The 15699-nt window shown below is 38.5% G+C and overlaps 1 protein-coding gene and 1 long non-coding RNA gene across 17 annotated transcripts in view; one reads left to right on the top strand and one right to left on the bottom strand.

Annotated features, from left to right (window-relative positions):
* The window catches only part of ANK2 (ankyrin 2), a 739617-nt gene that overhangs the window by 351517 nt on the left and 372401 nt on the right, over positions 1–15699 (bottom strand). For 6 of the 16 annotated variants that reach the window (XM_037830508.1, XM_037830505.1, XM_037830510.1 and 3 more), the window contains exon 1: positions 5330–5469. The exons of 2 other annotated variants lie outside the window; for them this stretch is intronic. In XM_037830508.1, the coding sequence (XP_037686436.1) occupies positions 5330–5413 (84 nt within the window). In that variant the 5' untranslated portion in view covers positions 5414–5469. Of the gene's footprint in view, positions 1–5329; positions 5485–15699 lie in introns of those variants that run through there. 8 more of the 16 variants (XM_037830514.1, XM_037830513.1, XM_037830517.1 and 5 more) reach the window with 4 other exon arrangements.
* LOC119529786 lies at positions 5913–15067 on the top strand. Its single transcript, XR_005215948.1, has 3 exons — positions 5913–6052; positions 14014–14196; positions 14959–15067. It is a non-coding gene; the product is annotated as an uncharacterized LOC119529786 (long non-coding RNA).

Below are 15699 nucleotides of genomic sequence, written 5' to 3'. Positions count from 1 at the left end.
ACTGGGCCCTAAAATAAACATTTGGTTGAACTATTAGATGAAGAAGTTTTCTGTGAATACTTTAACCATGTTACTATGATGTATTTTCACCCTAAAGAGCATCCAATAACAAATAAACCTTGCTCTCCAAAAGCATCTTTGTGTTTAAGCCTGAGAAAGAGAGCAACTCCGACATCCAGGAGCTGGCCTAGTACTATCAGCCAAGGCTTGGTTTTCTAGAGTTGGCCTGGCACTCACAGCTCAGTTTTGGTGTTCTCCTGTTGAACATAAACAGTTTCACAAACGTGAACATCAGACAAGTCCATTCTGCAACCATGATGGATCAAGAGCAAAACAGGACCATTCCCTTATGTCTGCACTGTCCAAGCCACAAAATACCAAACATCCTGCTCTCTCACTAAAAGAGAGTGCTGCTGCTTTGCCAATTACAACTTTAGCCTCATTCCAGTCTGTCCTCCCTGATAGAAAAAAAAGATTTTTTAAGGTACTCAATTATAGAATTGTCCCTACTTTCTGACAGTACCCAATCCAGAATTAACCCCCAGGTTCTTGGATCTTCCCCAAAATCATCCAACTAAAGTCCTTACTAGCACCCTCTTATTGAGATGCCCCATTGTTCCCCAAGGGCTACATCCTTCCTCCGTGGAAAAAGTTATAAACCCAACTTGTTCAACTACAGTCACGTCCTGGTGGTCTTTGACTGGAGGGCACTGACGAGCTCAATTACTGGAGCCAGAATAGATATTCTTAAGAAAAGCTAAAAGAATTTCTATCCTCAAGGTCCTCACTAAAAACTCTGATATAAAATAAACTCCTTGAGCTTATTTCCTCACATCGTGACTCTTATGGGAAAGGACCCTTTAGTTCTATCCCTCAGAAGCACCAGTTTTTTGTTTTCTGTTTTTTTTTTTATTAAATTCAGTTTTATTGAAATACATTCGCACACCATACAATCATCCATGGTATACAATCCACTGTCCACAGTATGATAACATAGTTATGCGTTCATCACCACAATCTATCTCTGAACATTTTCCTTACATCAGAAAGAACCAGAACAAGAATAAAAAATAAAACTGAAAAAAGAACACACAAATCATCCCCCATCCCACCCCATTTGTCCTTTAGTTTTTATCCCCATTTTTCTACTCATCCATTCACTAGATAAAGGGGGTGTGATCCACAAGGTCTTCACAATCACACTGTCACCCCTTGTAATCTACATTATTATATAATTGTCTTCAGGAGTCCAGACTGCTGGGTTGGAGTTTGGTAGTTTCAGGTATTTACTTCTAGCTATTCCAATACATTAAAACCTAAGATGTGTTATCTATATAGTGCATGAGATTGTCCACCAGAGTGACCTCTCGACTCCATTTGAAATCTCTCAGCCACTGAAACTATTTCGTCTCATTTTGCATCCCCCTTTTGGTCAAGAAGATACTCTCAGTCCCACGATGCCGGGTCCACATTCATCCCCAGGAGTCATATTCTGCATTGCCAGGGAGATTTACAACCCTGGGAGTCGGGTCCCACGTAGGGGGGAGGGCAGCGAGTTCACCTGTCGAGATGGCTCAGTTAGAGAGAGAGAGGGCCACATCTGAGCAACAAAGAGGTACTCAGGGGGAGACTTTTAGGCACAATTACATACAAGTTTAGACTCTCCTTTGCAGTAACGAAGAAGCACCAGTTTTGTGAGGTGTAGAGTAAACAAGTGAGTTATGGCCTGTGATATATTTACTACAGATGGAGGCTATGTTTTTAATGAGTATAACTTAGCAGGATAGGTCTATACTCAGTCCACAGTAAGTCTGCTGGTTCATAATCCTGGATGTTTATATAGAATCCTACAATGAATTCAACATGAATTCAAGTAGAAAAACAGACAATTGAATTCGAGTGTTGTGGCACTGACTTTGTTCCAGTTCTTGCTTTCTCAGATTTTAATGCTTATTAGGGATGCTTATCTCATTATTATTATTTCCTCACCAAAGCACATTTAATGTTTATTTTCAAAATATGAAAATCTAAGCAGCTTGCTGTGCAAAGTTATATGAGGTAGTAATCTAAAAACCTAGAGCACATGTTATGTAAATCTCAATAATTTGTTTGAGATAAAGAGTTTCCAATTACTGCATATAACTTTTGACATTTTGAAAAATAACTACTATCCTTTTTGTGGTACTACTAATATTCTGCCTCAAAAATATACACGGACATATCAGCTTTTCTTCCACAGGGCTTATTCTAATAAGCAACTTCATTTAAGGGGACAATAATAACATCAAAAGTTATTGCCATAAACTATATATTAAACACTGCTCTAAGAATTTTATACACATTATTGCTAGTCCATCAAAGTGCCAGAAGGTATATACAATTATTCCCATTTTACACGAGGACCTAGATCAGAGACGTTAAATGATATGCCCCAGTCTCATGACATTAAAGGCTAGAGCCGGCACTCAAATGCATGTACAACTGATTTGAAAAACTAGGAGTGTGTGTTTGTATGTTCATGTGTGTGTTTGTTATGCATATCCTCTACTGTATCATGTAACTGGTGTTTTTTCCAAGAGCAATTCCTCTCAGGTGAAATTACTTTTAATACTCAATATCCACTCTCTTTTCACATCTCATTTAATACATGCCTCTGAATGTATGCACAAATACACACACACACACACACATTCACAATTTTCGATTAATTGCTATCTTTTTGGTTGCAAGCTTGGAAAAGGACTTACTCCTAAAATAAATATGTTTGAGAAAGTGTAGATTAAAGATGTATTTATTACATATGATGATTTCATTTTCTCTACCCCCTCAAATATTTTAAACATGTCTTTATTTTTTTTTTTTTTTTTTTTTTTTAAATCATCATTTTATTGAGATATATTCACATACCACGCAGTCATACAAAACAAATTGTACTTTCGATTGTTTACAGTACCATTACATAGTTGTACATTCATCACCTAAATCAATCCCTGACACCTTCATTAGCACACACACAAAAATAACAAGAATAATAATTAGAGTGAAAAAGAGCAATTGAAGTAAAAAAGAACACTGGGTACCTTTGTCTGTTTGTTTCCTTCCCCTACTTTTCTACACATCCATCCATAAACTAGACAAAGTGGTGTTTGGTCCTTATGGCTTTCCCAATCCCATTGTCACCCCTCATAAGCTACATTTTTATACAACTGTCTTCGAGATTCATGGGTTCTGGGTTGTAGTTTGATAGTTTCAGGTATCCACCACCAGCTACCCCAATTCTTTAGAACCTAAAAAGGGTTGTCTAAAGTGTGCATAAGAGTGCCCACCAGAGTGACCTCTCGGCTCCTTTTGGAATCTCTCTGCCACTGAAGCTTATTTCATTTCCTTTCACATCCCCCTTTTGGTCAAGAAGATGTTCTCCGTCCCACGGTGCCAGGTCTACATTCCTCCCTGGGAGTCATATTCCACGTTGCCAGGGAGATTCACTTCCCTGGGTGTCTGATCCCACGTAGGGGGGAGGGCAGTGATTTCACCTTTCAAGTTGGCTTAGCCAGAGAGAGAGGGCCACATCTGAGCAACAAAGAGGCATTCAGGAGGAGACTCTTAGGCACAAATACAGGGAGGCCTAGCCTCTCCTTTGCAGCAACCGTCTTCCCAAGGGTAAAACTTATGGTAGAGGGCTCAACCCATCAAACCACCAGTCCCCTATGTCTGTGGTCATGTTAGCAACCATGGAGGTGGGGTATAAACATGTCTTTAGTAATGTGAATTTAATATCATCACCAGAGCTTAAAATCTCTTTGAGATATGTTCCCCACCCCTATAGCAGTCCTGAGTATATTGTTTCTAATGCAGCCCAGGGACTTGAGTAGAAATCAGGAGGATTTTGAAATGATAATGTAAATTAAAGAAAAATATCCTTTTACTTCCTTTCTTTTTCTCTTTCTGTTACTCTCTCTCTTTTTTTTTTCCTTCTGCTTTTTTTAAATTAATGTTTATCAATTAGCCAGTATTCTACAAAAATACTCTAAAAGCTTGGGGGATTGAGAATGCTTAGGTACAAAATGACATTCTACCAATGTTCCTAGTTACCTTAAATTATCTTCCGCCTTTATCAGATTGCATCACTATCTTCATGATATTATTAAATAATTGTCATATATGGGCATGCTTATTTGTGTCAAATTACATGAGACTATACAAATTCACCACTCTGTTGTTTACTGATACAATGATCTTAAATATGTGAGGCTTCTAATTATTCAGAATTATTTAGTTTATAAGGCATTTAGTACACCAGAGATCAATAATTTTAAAGCACAATGCAATTTCAACATTATCAAAATGAAAAATATTCATTTCTCTGTTACTGTTAATTTTAATCTGTTCATTTTAAATTGAAAACTATGCAACACTGGAAGCCATTTACATTAGAACCATAGTTTTGAATCCCACTCATATAATTGACCCAAGAAATACATAGGCTTTAGAACCATTTATTCACAAAGCATTGTTTTTAAAGGTGGGGCTCAGGGTGCTTCTGTGAATCTGTAACAGTTTACCAGAAGGAGTCAGGCCATAAAGAAAGAAGTGCTGGCACTGGGTGGGGCCGAATAGTTTGCATCTTTTCCCACTGTTTCTCACCAGTATCATTTCCATGAAAATCAAGGGTGTGTGAATGTATGCCAGGGTAAGAAATTGTACAGACTGCCTTGTGTGCCCATCATCCCTCACTCCATAATATCTTGGACTGTTTATCTTGATCATTGAAAGAGCTCCCATACCAGTGTCTGGGAAAACTGCAGAGGAGCTAAGCAAACCAAAGAAATATCATGCTAGAGATCATATTCCTCCTGTCACAACAGGCTTTCTCCTAGGAAGAATACACTGAGCACAGAACCAGGAGGCATTTACTGTCTAGCCTTCCCAAGACCATCACCGAGCAAACGTATCTGGTCAAAAATCTCCGTTTACTTCGCCACCTTGCTTAACACTCTTCCTTTTTAACTCACTCTTTCTAAAAACAAAATGAATCTCTCTGTACTTAGTTAACACCAGAAGCATCCATCAGCGGCCACAATCCTCAGTAATCCACATGCTGAACACACCTTATCTCTGCTGACCTCACCATGCTCTAGTCAATGTATCCATTATGAACCATGGTTCCTTTAATATTCTCAAAAAGCAGTAGTTTGCACCTGCCTCTTTAAAAAGCAATGCTCTGCACTGCTATCGAATCTATAGTTACTCATAATGTTCCACATTTTCGATAGTCTCAGTATTGCCTACACACCCATATATACAGACATTCCCAATTCCGGCAATTTACCTTTTTAGGTCTTTTTCTCCTCTGACTACTGCCATTGAACTTCTCTCCACTGTCGCTTTTCTGAGCTGCATCTTCGTTCATCATTTTGAACAGTTCGGAAAGAAAATAGCTCTGCCATTAAACCCTGCTGCCTGTACAGACCACTAGCGAGTGTGCCCTTACTGGAGGAAAGGGGGAGGAGGAGGAGCAGGAGAAGGCGGGGTGGGGAAGGGGCGCGCGCTGGGAGGGTAAGGACGGTGACGTTGCCGTGGCAGCAGCTGCCACAACTGTTTATCTGACTGCATTGTTAAATCCGATTCAACCAATTACCATCAGGGGCCGGTTACAATGAAGAAAGCCTTGAAGAAAGAATGCCAGCGACTAGAATGATTTGGGGACTCTGCTGGTTGGCTTTTGACACACCCGCCATTCTATCAGCTCCAAACCCACAAACAAAACCTGCACTTAATTTCCTTCCTACAGGTACTTCAGTGTAGAAGAGACACAGTGCATAATGAGAAAACTATAACGTTCTCGAGTGCATCTCTGAACCTGAAGAGGTACATTTTGGCCAGTGAAAAGGCTACTCAAGGAAAAGGATTAGCAATTTATTTCCTGAAGTAACTATAAGGAAGTTACATTTCTAAGACGTTATTCACTTGATTTCAAATTGTAATCTTTCAAAACTCAGCTCAAGGATGGCTTCTGTCATAAAGCCTTGAAACCAGCTACTCCAGGAACCAGGTAACATGAACTACTCTCTCCTCTGTTTCTCCTCTTTCCACTGGCTTCTGACAGAACACCTGTAACACTATTGCACAACTGCACTGTTTACCCACTATCTTTTCTTGTAGCCTATGAGTTTCTTAAGGCCAGGAATGGTGGTGGTGGTGGTGGTGGTAGTGGGGGGTGTGTGTGTGTGTATGTGTGTGTATTTGGGCAGGAGAGATCACTGACTTTCCCAGGCATTAAAGGTGATTAATCAAGGTTTGTTGAATATGTGCTGGGCACTATGGGTGATACAAATACAAGAAAGTCTTAGGGTTCAAACATTTTATAACCTCTCTTAGAAATCTTCTCAACCTAATGCTATCTTTTGACTGGTGAATAAAGCACAATTTCTGCTCTCAAGGAAGTTATTATATAATAATTCCAGAATTCTTCATAAGAAAAGAAACCAGGGCTTGTTTTATGAGAACCCCCCCATCTTACCTATAGGATTGAGATGACCATATTTGTTTATTTAAATATATTAAATCATGGATGCCACCACAGCTCAATATGTTTTTATAGATACATATGTATACACTAAACACTCAACCCAATCCCTAGAAAAGAAACTCAAAAAACAAAATATGGAATACTTAGATGTAAAAATAGAACAAGGATTAAATGGGATGTATATAAATGTACTTTGAAAACTGAAGATGCCTGTGTAAATTTGTTATTGTTAACCCTATAATTGTATTACAAATCCAGGTGGTTTTCAACTCAGAAAGATCTACCCTAAAAATGATTTTTACACACAAATGGCTACCAGAAATGCAGACAAAACAAATTCACCTTCTCTCCTCACTGCTGTTGCGACTACTATTTCTCTCAGCCCTTGCCACACCCCTATCTAGGGTCTATCCTCTCTTGTGACCCCTTGCTCCCTCCACCCTTCTGCTGCTTGGGCAGACCCAATCCACCAACACTGTCCTCCTAGCCATTGCCTCAGTGATGCCTCAAATCTCACAGCAAGGCCTAAGATGCAATGTGTCCCCCTCCCAAAAAAAAAACCCTAGAAACCTCTAGAAGCCTACTCCCAATGTTGTCAGAGTCTTCACCCAATACCCAGGATATCCCCCCACTCCTCCAATCCCCTCACTCGTGCCCTCATCTGTTCTCTCAGCTGTCCCCATGATACATCTCTTATTGGATCTCTTGGGAGCAGCCTTGGCCATGAATTCATTTACTCATTCATTAGTCAGTAAATATTTACTGAATTCTTTCCAAGTGCCCAAAACTAAGTACTAAGTACAACGTTCTAACCATGGGAGATAAGAGGGGAACTAAGCAGTAAACCCAAATAAAAGTGATAAGTTCTATAAAAAATTTTAAAATGTAGGATAGCAGTGAGGGGATAGAGATACTAATTTAGATAGGGGGCAGGGAATGGCTCTCGAAAGGCCCGAATAAAATGACGGACCAAGCCAAGCAAATATCTGGGGGAAAAGTATTCTAGGCAAAGGGAACAGCCGTGATACCACGAAAAGGGGAAAAATAGTGGAAGACTCTTCTAGCAACTGAATATGTAAGACAAAGATGTTATTAACACCCCTTGTTCTCAATTGAAGTCAAAATGTGCTTTTCGATCAATGGGTTAAATTTGCTTCCATAGCCCAATTAGGCAACTACTCATTGTTTTCACATGGTCTCTGCAATATAAATTGCAAACAAATGTATTTTTAAATATACTCCAATATTTTATAGATTGAAACTGCTTATAATAGTCAGGCAGCCTCTGATACAGCATTGCCTTCCCTTTGGAGCTATAAATTTATAGTTCAAGGCTTTTACTACCCAGATTCATATCCAGGCTTATAGCTTTAACAAAGTACTATAAGCTTCTGGCTGTTTGGTGTTGTTCTGTAATATTATCTAAACCCTAATACACAAGACAATTCCTTTACAGAGTGAAAGTACTGCACAAATACTATACGAGCCACATCTCCTAAACATCTAAAGTATAAAATAGAAATCTTAGCAACTAGATAAATTAAACAGGTGCCAATATTGCTATCCCCATCACAACAGGGAGCATCAACAAGATGTTATGATTTATCAGTGTTTGGGCAGTCATCTTTTCCTCTTCTGAAACTTTCAGTCACTTTCTCTGTGCCTCTACGCTGGATACTCCTTACTTTTCATTCTCACACTGAAATTTCTAGTAGGAATGCCCCTGGCAAGACTGTAAGTTCCTTCAGGCCAGGATTAATGTCTAAGAGTAATGTCTAGGCTAAGGATTGATGCCGATGCTAAAGCTTTTCTGATTTAAAGGCCACTGTTCTTTTATTGTATCACGGCTAGCTTCAATAAAAAGCATCACTTTACCCTCCTCCCTACATGGGACATACTCCCAGGGGTGTAAATCTCCCTGGTAACATGGGAAATGACTCCCTGGGATAAGCCTGGACCCAGCATCATAGGATTGAGAAAATTTTCTTGACCAAAGGGGGAAGAAAAATGAAACCAAATAAAGTTTCAGTGGCTGAGAGACTTCAAATGGAGTCAAGAGGTCATTCTGGAGGTAACTCTTATGCATTATATAGATATCCCTTTTTAGTTTTTAGTTTATTAGAATATCTAGAAGGAAATATCTGAAACTGTTGAACTGCAATCCAGTATCCTTGATTCTTGAAGATGATCGTATAATTATATGGCTTATACCGTGTGACTGTGATTGTGAAAATCTTGTAGCTCACACTCCCTTTACCCAGTGTATGGATAAATGAGTTAAAAAATGGGAACAAAAAGCAAATGAATAATAGGGGCGGAGGAGGCATATGGGATGTTTTGGGTGTTCTTTTTTGCTTTTATTTTATTCTTATTTTTATTTTTATTTTTTGGAATAATGAAAATGTTCAAAAATTGTGGTGATGAATGCACAACTATGTGATGATACTGTGAACAATTGTTTTACACTTTGGATGATTGTATGTTATGTGAATATATCTCAATAAAATTGCATTTAAAAAAAAGAAAACACCACTTTAACGAAGTGCTGTCAGATGGGAAAAGACTAAGATAGCAAATGCCAAGAGGGGAAACCACTGTCCTATGCCAGTGACCCAAAGGAAAAAGGAAAAAATCTCTATTGGTTTCACATTAAGCATATTTTATAGGCATGGAGTTTCAGAGGTGATTACAATAATTTTAATATGCCTACTCTTTCATTAAGCAATTAGAATTAATACGGTATTACAAAAAAATGACACACACTACATTTTTTTTAATCATAACACTATTTGAGTGGGGTAAAGCTCCTTAAGTTATAAGCAATTAGTCTTAGAGATGGGTTATTTTCTAAAGTTCATTTGTGAGTCAGAGTTGTCTAGCGTTCCAAATGCATTTTTCACAGAAACAATGTTATAACTAAAGATTCAGTTCTCCAAAGCCCTCAAAAGATTTTCTCACTTATTATTTGTGTTAGAGACTCAACTTCTAGATGGAGATTGGGCAGTAGTTCATCAAACCATTTCTCTTTTCCCTCTTGAGCACACAGCTAGACCGTATTTCCCAGCCTCCCTGGCATTGAGATGCAAACATGAGACTTTGTTCCAGCCCATGGAATGCCAGTGGAAGTGATGTAGCTTTCCAGGTCTAGATTTCCCAGGTCTAATAAAACCCTCCCATGAGTCATCTTTTCTCTTTACCTACTTGTTGGCTGAATACAGAGGAAGACATGACCTAGAAGGTGGCAAAGTAACGGGATGGGAAAAAGCCTTAATGTCTGTGTGGAGCAGAGGCTGTCTTCTCCCCATTCCCTCTTCCACTCACCCTCACTGGACATGAGTAACTTTTTCTCACAAGTATTTTGTCACAGAGATTATGGCATTGTTTGTTACAACAGTTAGTTTATGTTAACTAATATAATCACCATATAGACCAGTGTTTTCCAGGGAAAATGCAGTCAAAATTCCATCTTGGAATGCCAGTTCTAAGAATGACAGTCTCAGTGCATCAAAACTTTTAGCCACTGGGAATGGATCCAATGTCCCAGAGAAAAGGTTCGGGTCTAATAGGAAAGGGAACCATAAGGAATTAGATGGAAATCAAAAGAGATGAGGAGAGGACCACGGCTGATTAGGAGTGAGGAGGAAAAAGGGACACCTGATAGATCTCTGGGTCACAATCCAGAGCAGCTCCCCTCCACTCTCCTTTTCTCCCTGGCTCTGTTCCTGGATAAATCCTTTGTTTCCCTTTCTATTTCCAGAGGTCAATACTTCTGACCACAGTGGTCTCCATTTTCTGGCCAACTGAGAAAATGAGCACAGAATTTTGTCTATTAGCAAACACAGTCTTTTTGAGATCCTAGGGATTCTTCTTTTCCTTTCTTATTTTTTTTTTTATGCTTTTGTTATCAATGGGGAAAACATATGAAGCAAAGGCAGCAAGCAAAGGGAAACCATTGTTTCTCAAATTCACAACAGAAATGTCCCTGATATTTCTGGAATGTGCATAGAGCTGGGTTAGACCTGGACTCAGCTCCACTTCCAGGCATCAGAATAGCTCTCTCCAGAACCTTTTCTGAACTGCCCGTCATTCTGCCCTAGTCTTATTCTACATTGCTCCTCTCCATAGGAGATGAAGAACTCTATCTAAATGAAGTTACATCTCCTTCGGAGCTAAAAAAGTACGACTAATATGCCAAGTAAGAAACCCTTTGCATTTTTCCCCCAGGTCTTTGCAGTCCACTTTCACAAGCAGCAGCAAACACATCCTTTCTCTCCTTGCGATCTTAATCTTCCTCTCACCTTCTTCTTTTTCCATCGTTTATTTATTCCTTTATTCATTCTACAGGTATATATTAAGTGACTGACTACTATATGACAGGCTCTGTGCTGAATGTTGGGGTTATAGCATGAATTCAATAATCCGTTCCCTCAAAAAATTTACAATCTAAAGGTGGGAACAGTCATAGAACCAGGAGTGTAATGACTATATCTTTAGGGAATAATAAGGGTATCACAGTTGCGTAAAACATGGGTGCTTAGTCTGAAGGAACAGGACACATTTTGAGATGAAGTGAGGAGATTTCAATGATGAGTAGGAATTATCTAAGTGAAATAGAAGGTGCAAGGAAATGATTTAGAAGAATGACCCAAGCAAAAGCAACCATATGAGTGAATGCTCTCTGCTGGGAAAGAACATAGCATTGGCAGAACTGAGAGAGCCCTATGTGGTTACCTGGTAGGTCCTGCCCATGGTAATCTTCACATCGGTGTCTGTGTCAAACCTTATCTACTATTATTTGAAAGTAAGAAGCCATCAATTCTTGCTTAAGGTGTAACAGACCAGAGAAACTAGTCCCTCAAAGGTAACGGCTAAAGGAAGAAAGACTCAGGATTCAGATGTAAATGTGTATGTGTCCTGCCCGTGACAGGAGTCTGTCAATTAATATGTTATTGCTGTGGATCTTAAAGAAGCAGCAGAAAACATTGGTTAGGAGCCTGCTTTTATTCACATTATACCAACCTTGCATAAGGTTTTCCAAAAAGGGAATTTACGAATTTTACCATGCCCAAACTAAAAGAAAAACGTTTAGAACCCACATATAAAATTTTAGCACCTCACTTCACCTGAAGCATGTAATTTTTTTAATTAGCATAGTGATTAATTATGAGTCTCATTTTACATAAATATCAGGAACATTATTTTAGATCAAATGTAAAATTTTACAGGAAAATAACAAAATGTGGGTGAGCTTACCACGTACATGCTCCTGGCTAGGTCAGTTTTTTAGGACGCATTTTTATCTGCTTGCTCTACTATAGGGTTGCTCTGCTTAGTCTCTAGTGATATTAGTTCTTGCAAATAGCTGTTATAATTGGGTTTCCCTGTAGATGCAAATGAATGGCACAATGGGGCAGGTTATGTCCTTGACAGAATTTTTTTCCAGTCCAATTTAACTTTATTGCTTTAAACATTTTTAATCTTAAATCAACTTAAAAATAAGTTATGACAATTTTTTGTTTCCTTTTAACTATGAAGAGAAAATATGCATTCACTGATAAATGCCCAACATAGAAATAACCCAGAGGCTCTATATTTAAGTCTTAAATAAATGTAAAGCATATCTTACAAGATGCATAGCCATGGTGGTAATAGAAGAATCACAATATTAGAGGAGCCTATAGTGAGCCCATAGTGAGACAAGCAGGAAAATTGGAGCCCAATTGGTTACTTACCCAAGGTCACATACACAATTAGTGGCAGTTTGGACTAAATTCTGGGTTTTCTCATTCTTAATCCAGAATCATTGTCCTCTAGTGGGGTTACTTTCTACTAAAATGAATTTCAGGATGTCTCCCTCCTCAATTCCTAATTGTTCTCAGAGCAATATCTATCTATCTATACATATATCATTATGCTCCAGGCAGAAAATGTTTCAGGTATTAGGAATAGAGAGCTAAATAAGACTAAGTGATGATTTTTTGAAAAATGTCCCAAGTTTTGATCTGGGATTGCTATAAATAAGAACCCAAATAAGAGAGGGGAAAAGAGATGAGCCAGTTTTTCCACAATTAGCCTTTACCAAATAATCTCAAGGACAGAACAGCAATGCTAATGTGAACATTAAACCTTCAGAGAGCCTTTAAATATATAGTCAAAAAATATAATAGATGGCAAATAGTTTGCTATGTTATCATCCCTCTGAATGAATCATTAATGACTAACCATTACTATTTCTCCAAGTTAGAAAAAAAGAACAACATGGGGAGTTTATTGACTATTAGTGATCTTTAACTTCTGACTATAATCTAGTCCGGACCAATGGTATTTTGATGATTTATTGCTATGTTACAACTTCATAACCTAACTGGCTCAATCATTTTAGTTTGCTCACAAATTTATGAGTCAGAGATTTGGGAAGGGTTCAACTGGCTGATTTTGTTTCTGATTCACGTGGTTATCAGTTGGGCAGGAAGGACTGGAAGATGCATTTCCAACATGGCACCCTCACTCACATAGCTGGCTCCTTGGGGTTCATTAGCTTCTCTCTCTATCCACATGACATCACATTCTCCAGAGGCTCTCCACATGGCTTGGGTTTCTCACTTGATGGTAGTCTCAGGGTGGTTGCATTCTGCAGTATCAGCTAGCTTCCAAGGGACAGAAAGTGGAAGATGCCAGGCCAATTAAGGGCTCTGCCATATTTTATGGATCAAAGCAGCCACAGGGCTCTTCCAGATTTAAAGGTTGAAGAAAGTGACTCCACCTCTTGATGGGAGAATGGAAAAGTCACACTGCAGAGAGCGTGTGGGATGAGAGATATTATTGTAGCCATCTCAGTAAATGTAATAGGCCACAGATGGCTAGCAAGTAAAGTAGGGCACAAGGGAGAGAAAGTATAAGGGCTGACTTTGCATACTATAAGTTCAGGGTCTTTTCCTAAATGAACAGACTCAGTTAGCTAGAAATGCACTGTTCTGCATTCTTTTTTTAATACAAAGAAGATTATCAATGATAGTTTCTAGAATGAATAACTAGATAATTACCAGATCAAACTCTACCATTTCCTCTAAATGCAAAATCTCCATTAACCTCAGAAGATGTTTCATATTATCATACTTCCTGAATACAAGCCACTGTGTCCAATAAGTTCACAGGAATCTGTTAGTCTTTCATATTTGAAGTGCAGCTTCCTTTGCACTTCCTTTCTTCACTCTTACCCTTTCTGCACTCACCTTGGCCTCTTAACCACTCTTGCACTCATTCTATCCTTCTATGTAATATTTTGTCAATTTACAAACATATTTAGAAAATAACAACAATAACATGTTCAATGCTATAAAGATTGAAATGGGCAAGAGCAATTAAGTACTATTTCACAAATCCAGTCAATGAGTCCCAGGGCATTAATGCCACACTTTGATCTTGAGCAGCTCTATCTAAACCTGTAAAAACTCTAACTAAGTGAAAACTACCTTTATTATAAGCCAACCATTACATCTTCCCTGGGTTCATAAACCTCTCCACCTTCGGAGTATCAAGAACTGTGAAGGATCAGAGATTTCACCTACCTGCAAGTTTACAGCTTAACCTGCCACAGTTTCATGGATACTGGTAGAAGATATGAGACTCCTGGGTCAAAGACAAAGGACTTTATTACTCATGGCATGGTAAGCAACATGGGCAACAGAGTTTTGTGTCAGTTTCCCTTGCCCCCAATTCTCCCAGGGATAACATGTCTGGGCCCAGAAGGATGTCTGCATACTTGGTGGGTTGCACACAGGAGAGGAACCCTGAGATAAGGGAACTCAAATCTTTTATAGTGAGCAGTAAGTTTGCCTACACTCTGCTCCACAGGGAGAAATTATCTTCACTGTACTGGACAGTGAGCATGCCTGCCCCTTGCTTCTGAGATAAATACTATCTCTATCTTACAAAGCTATTTGCTGTATGAACATCCTTGAAAAGATCATCTGAACAAAGACAGTCAGTGCCCCTGCTTCCAAGATGTACAGAAATGCAAGAGACCATGGAGAACTGTCTTCAACAGAAAGTTTTTAAAAACACATGTTTAACTGCTGTTGAGGACCTAAATGCCAAATTGTCCTTTGTGACAGTCCAAATTTAAGCAGAAATTAGATTAGGATTTCCTTCAAATTGTCTGCAGTCATACAGACACAGCTGTGTAATAACAAGATATAACATTTAGCTTGGTTTTAAACATTTGGATGATATCATAAATTACCTGGCATATTGCCATATACACAGTATTGACATCCAACAAGGAGCAGTGGCTTGAAAGTCAGTAGACAGAGGTTTAATCCCAGTGCTGTCGTTAACTGACAACATGGCTTACAACATATTATATAACTTACCTGGGCCTCAGTTTCTGTATCTCTTTCAATGTGTGACATGTCTCTTATTTTTTCCAGATAATCTCCTACTACTTTTTTACTGTTTAAAGTCCTTGAGTCTATGAACTCACATTTTAAAGTGGGAAAAAAATGACTCAAAGAGAATTTAATGAGCAGATTAAATGGACAGGACTCAATATCAAACAGAAATGTAAGTAGTTTTCTTGGTTTTCAATTTCCTTTTCTTTTTCCACTAGAAAACATAGGCATTGGAAGACCGCAGAATCTAATTTTTCTCAAGGTCAACAAATGAAGTCAGAAAAAGAGTGAGGGAAAACAGAAATTCTGGCAGTAATGATACAAATTATTTAGACTTGGAAAACAATTTTGGCAGTTGTACAAATGCTATGGAGTTTTACCCACTGGTTTAGACAAAAATAAAAAGGCTATTAGGCTTGAAACTTCAGTCACTTCTCTTCTCAACATCTTATACCCAGTAAACAAAACCTTTTGTTTCCACTTTGGAAATATATCTTATGTATGCCTTTCATTCTATTCCCATCACCACTACTCCACCTCTTTTTCTCTCCTATTTGAACTATTTTAATCAACAGAATTTGCTTTCTTTCTGCCTTCAGGTTTTCTCCTGCAATCTGACCTCCAGAATGTTGTACTATATTCTCCATAAAACATTTTATCAAGTCTTCAGCATCCCCAGAATAAAATTCAAACATCTTCAACTATTGCTCAAATTCATCTGTAATTCTTCCATCCCTGCTTTCGAGTGTTTTCTCAAAGTGGTCTTTTAAGGATGATCGA

Source organism: Choloepus didactylus, chromosome 3, assembly GCF_015220235.1.
Source record: "Choloepus didactylus isolate mChoDid1 chromosome 3, mChoDid1.pri, whole genome shotgun sequence".
Taxonomy (NCBI): Eukaryota; Metazoa; Chordata; class Mammalia; order Pilosa; family Megalonychidae; genus Choloepus; species Choloepus didactylus.
Note: the sequence above shows the minus strand (reverse complement) of the source record. Positions and strands in the feature narration are given on the sequence as shown.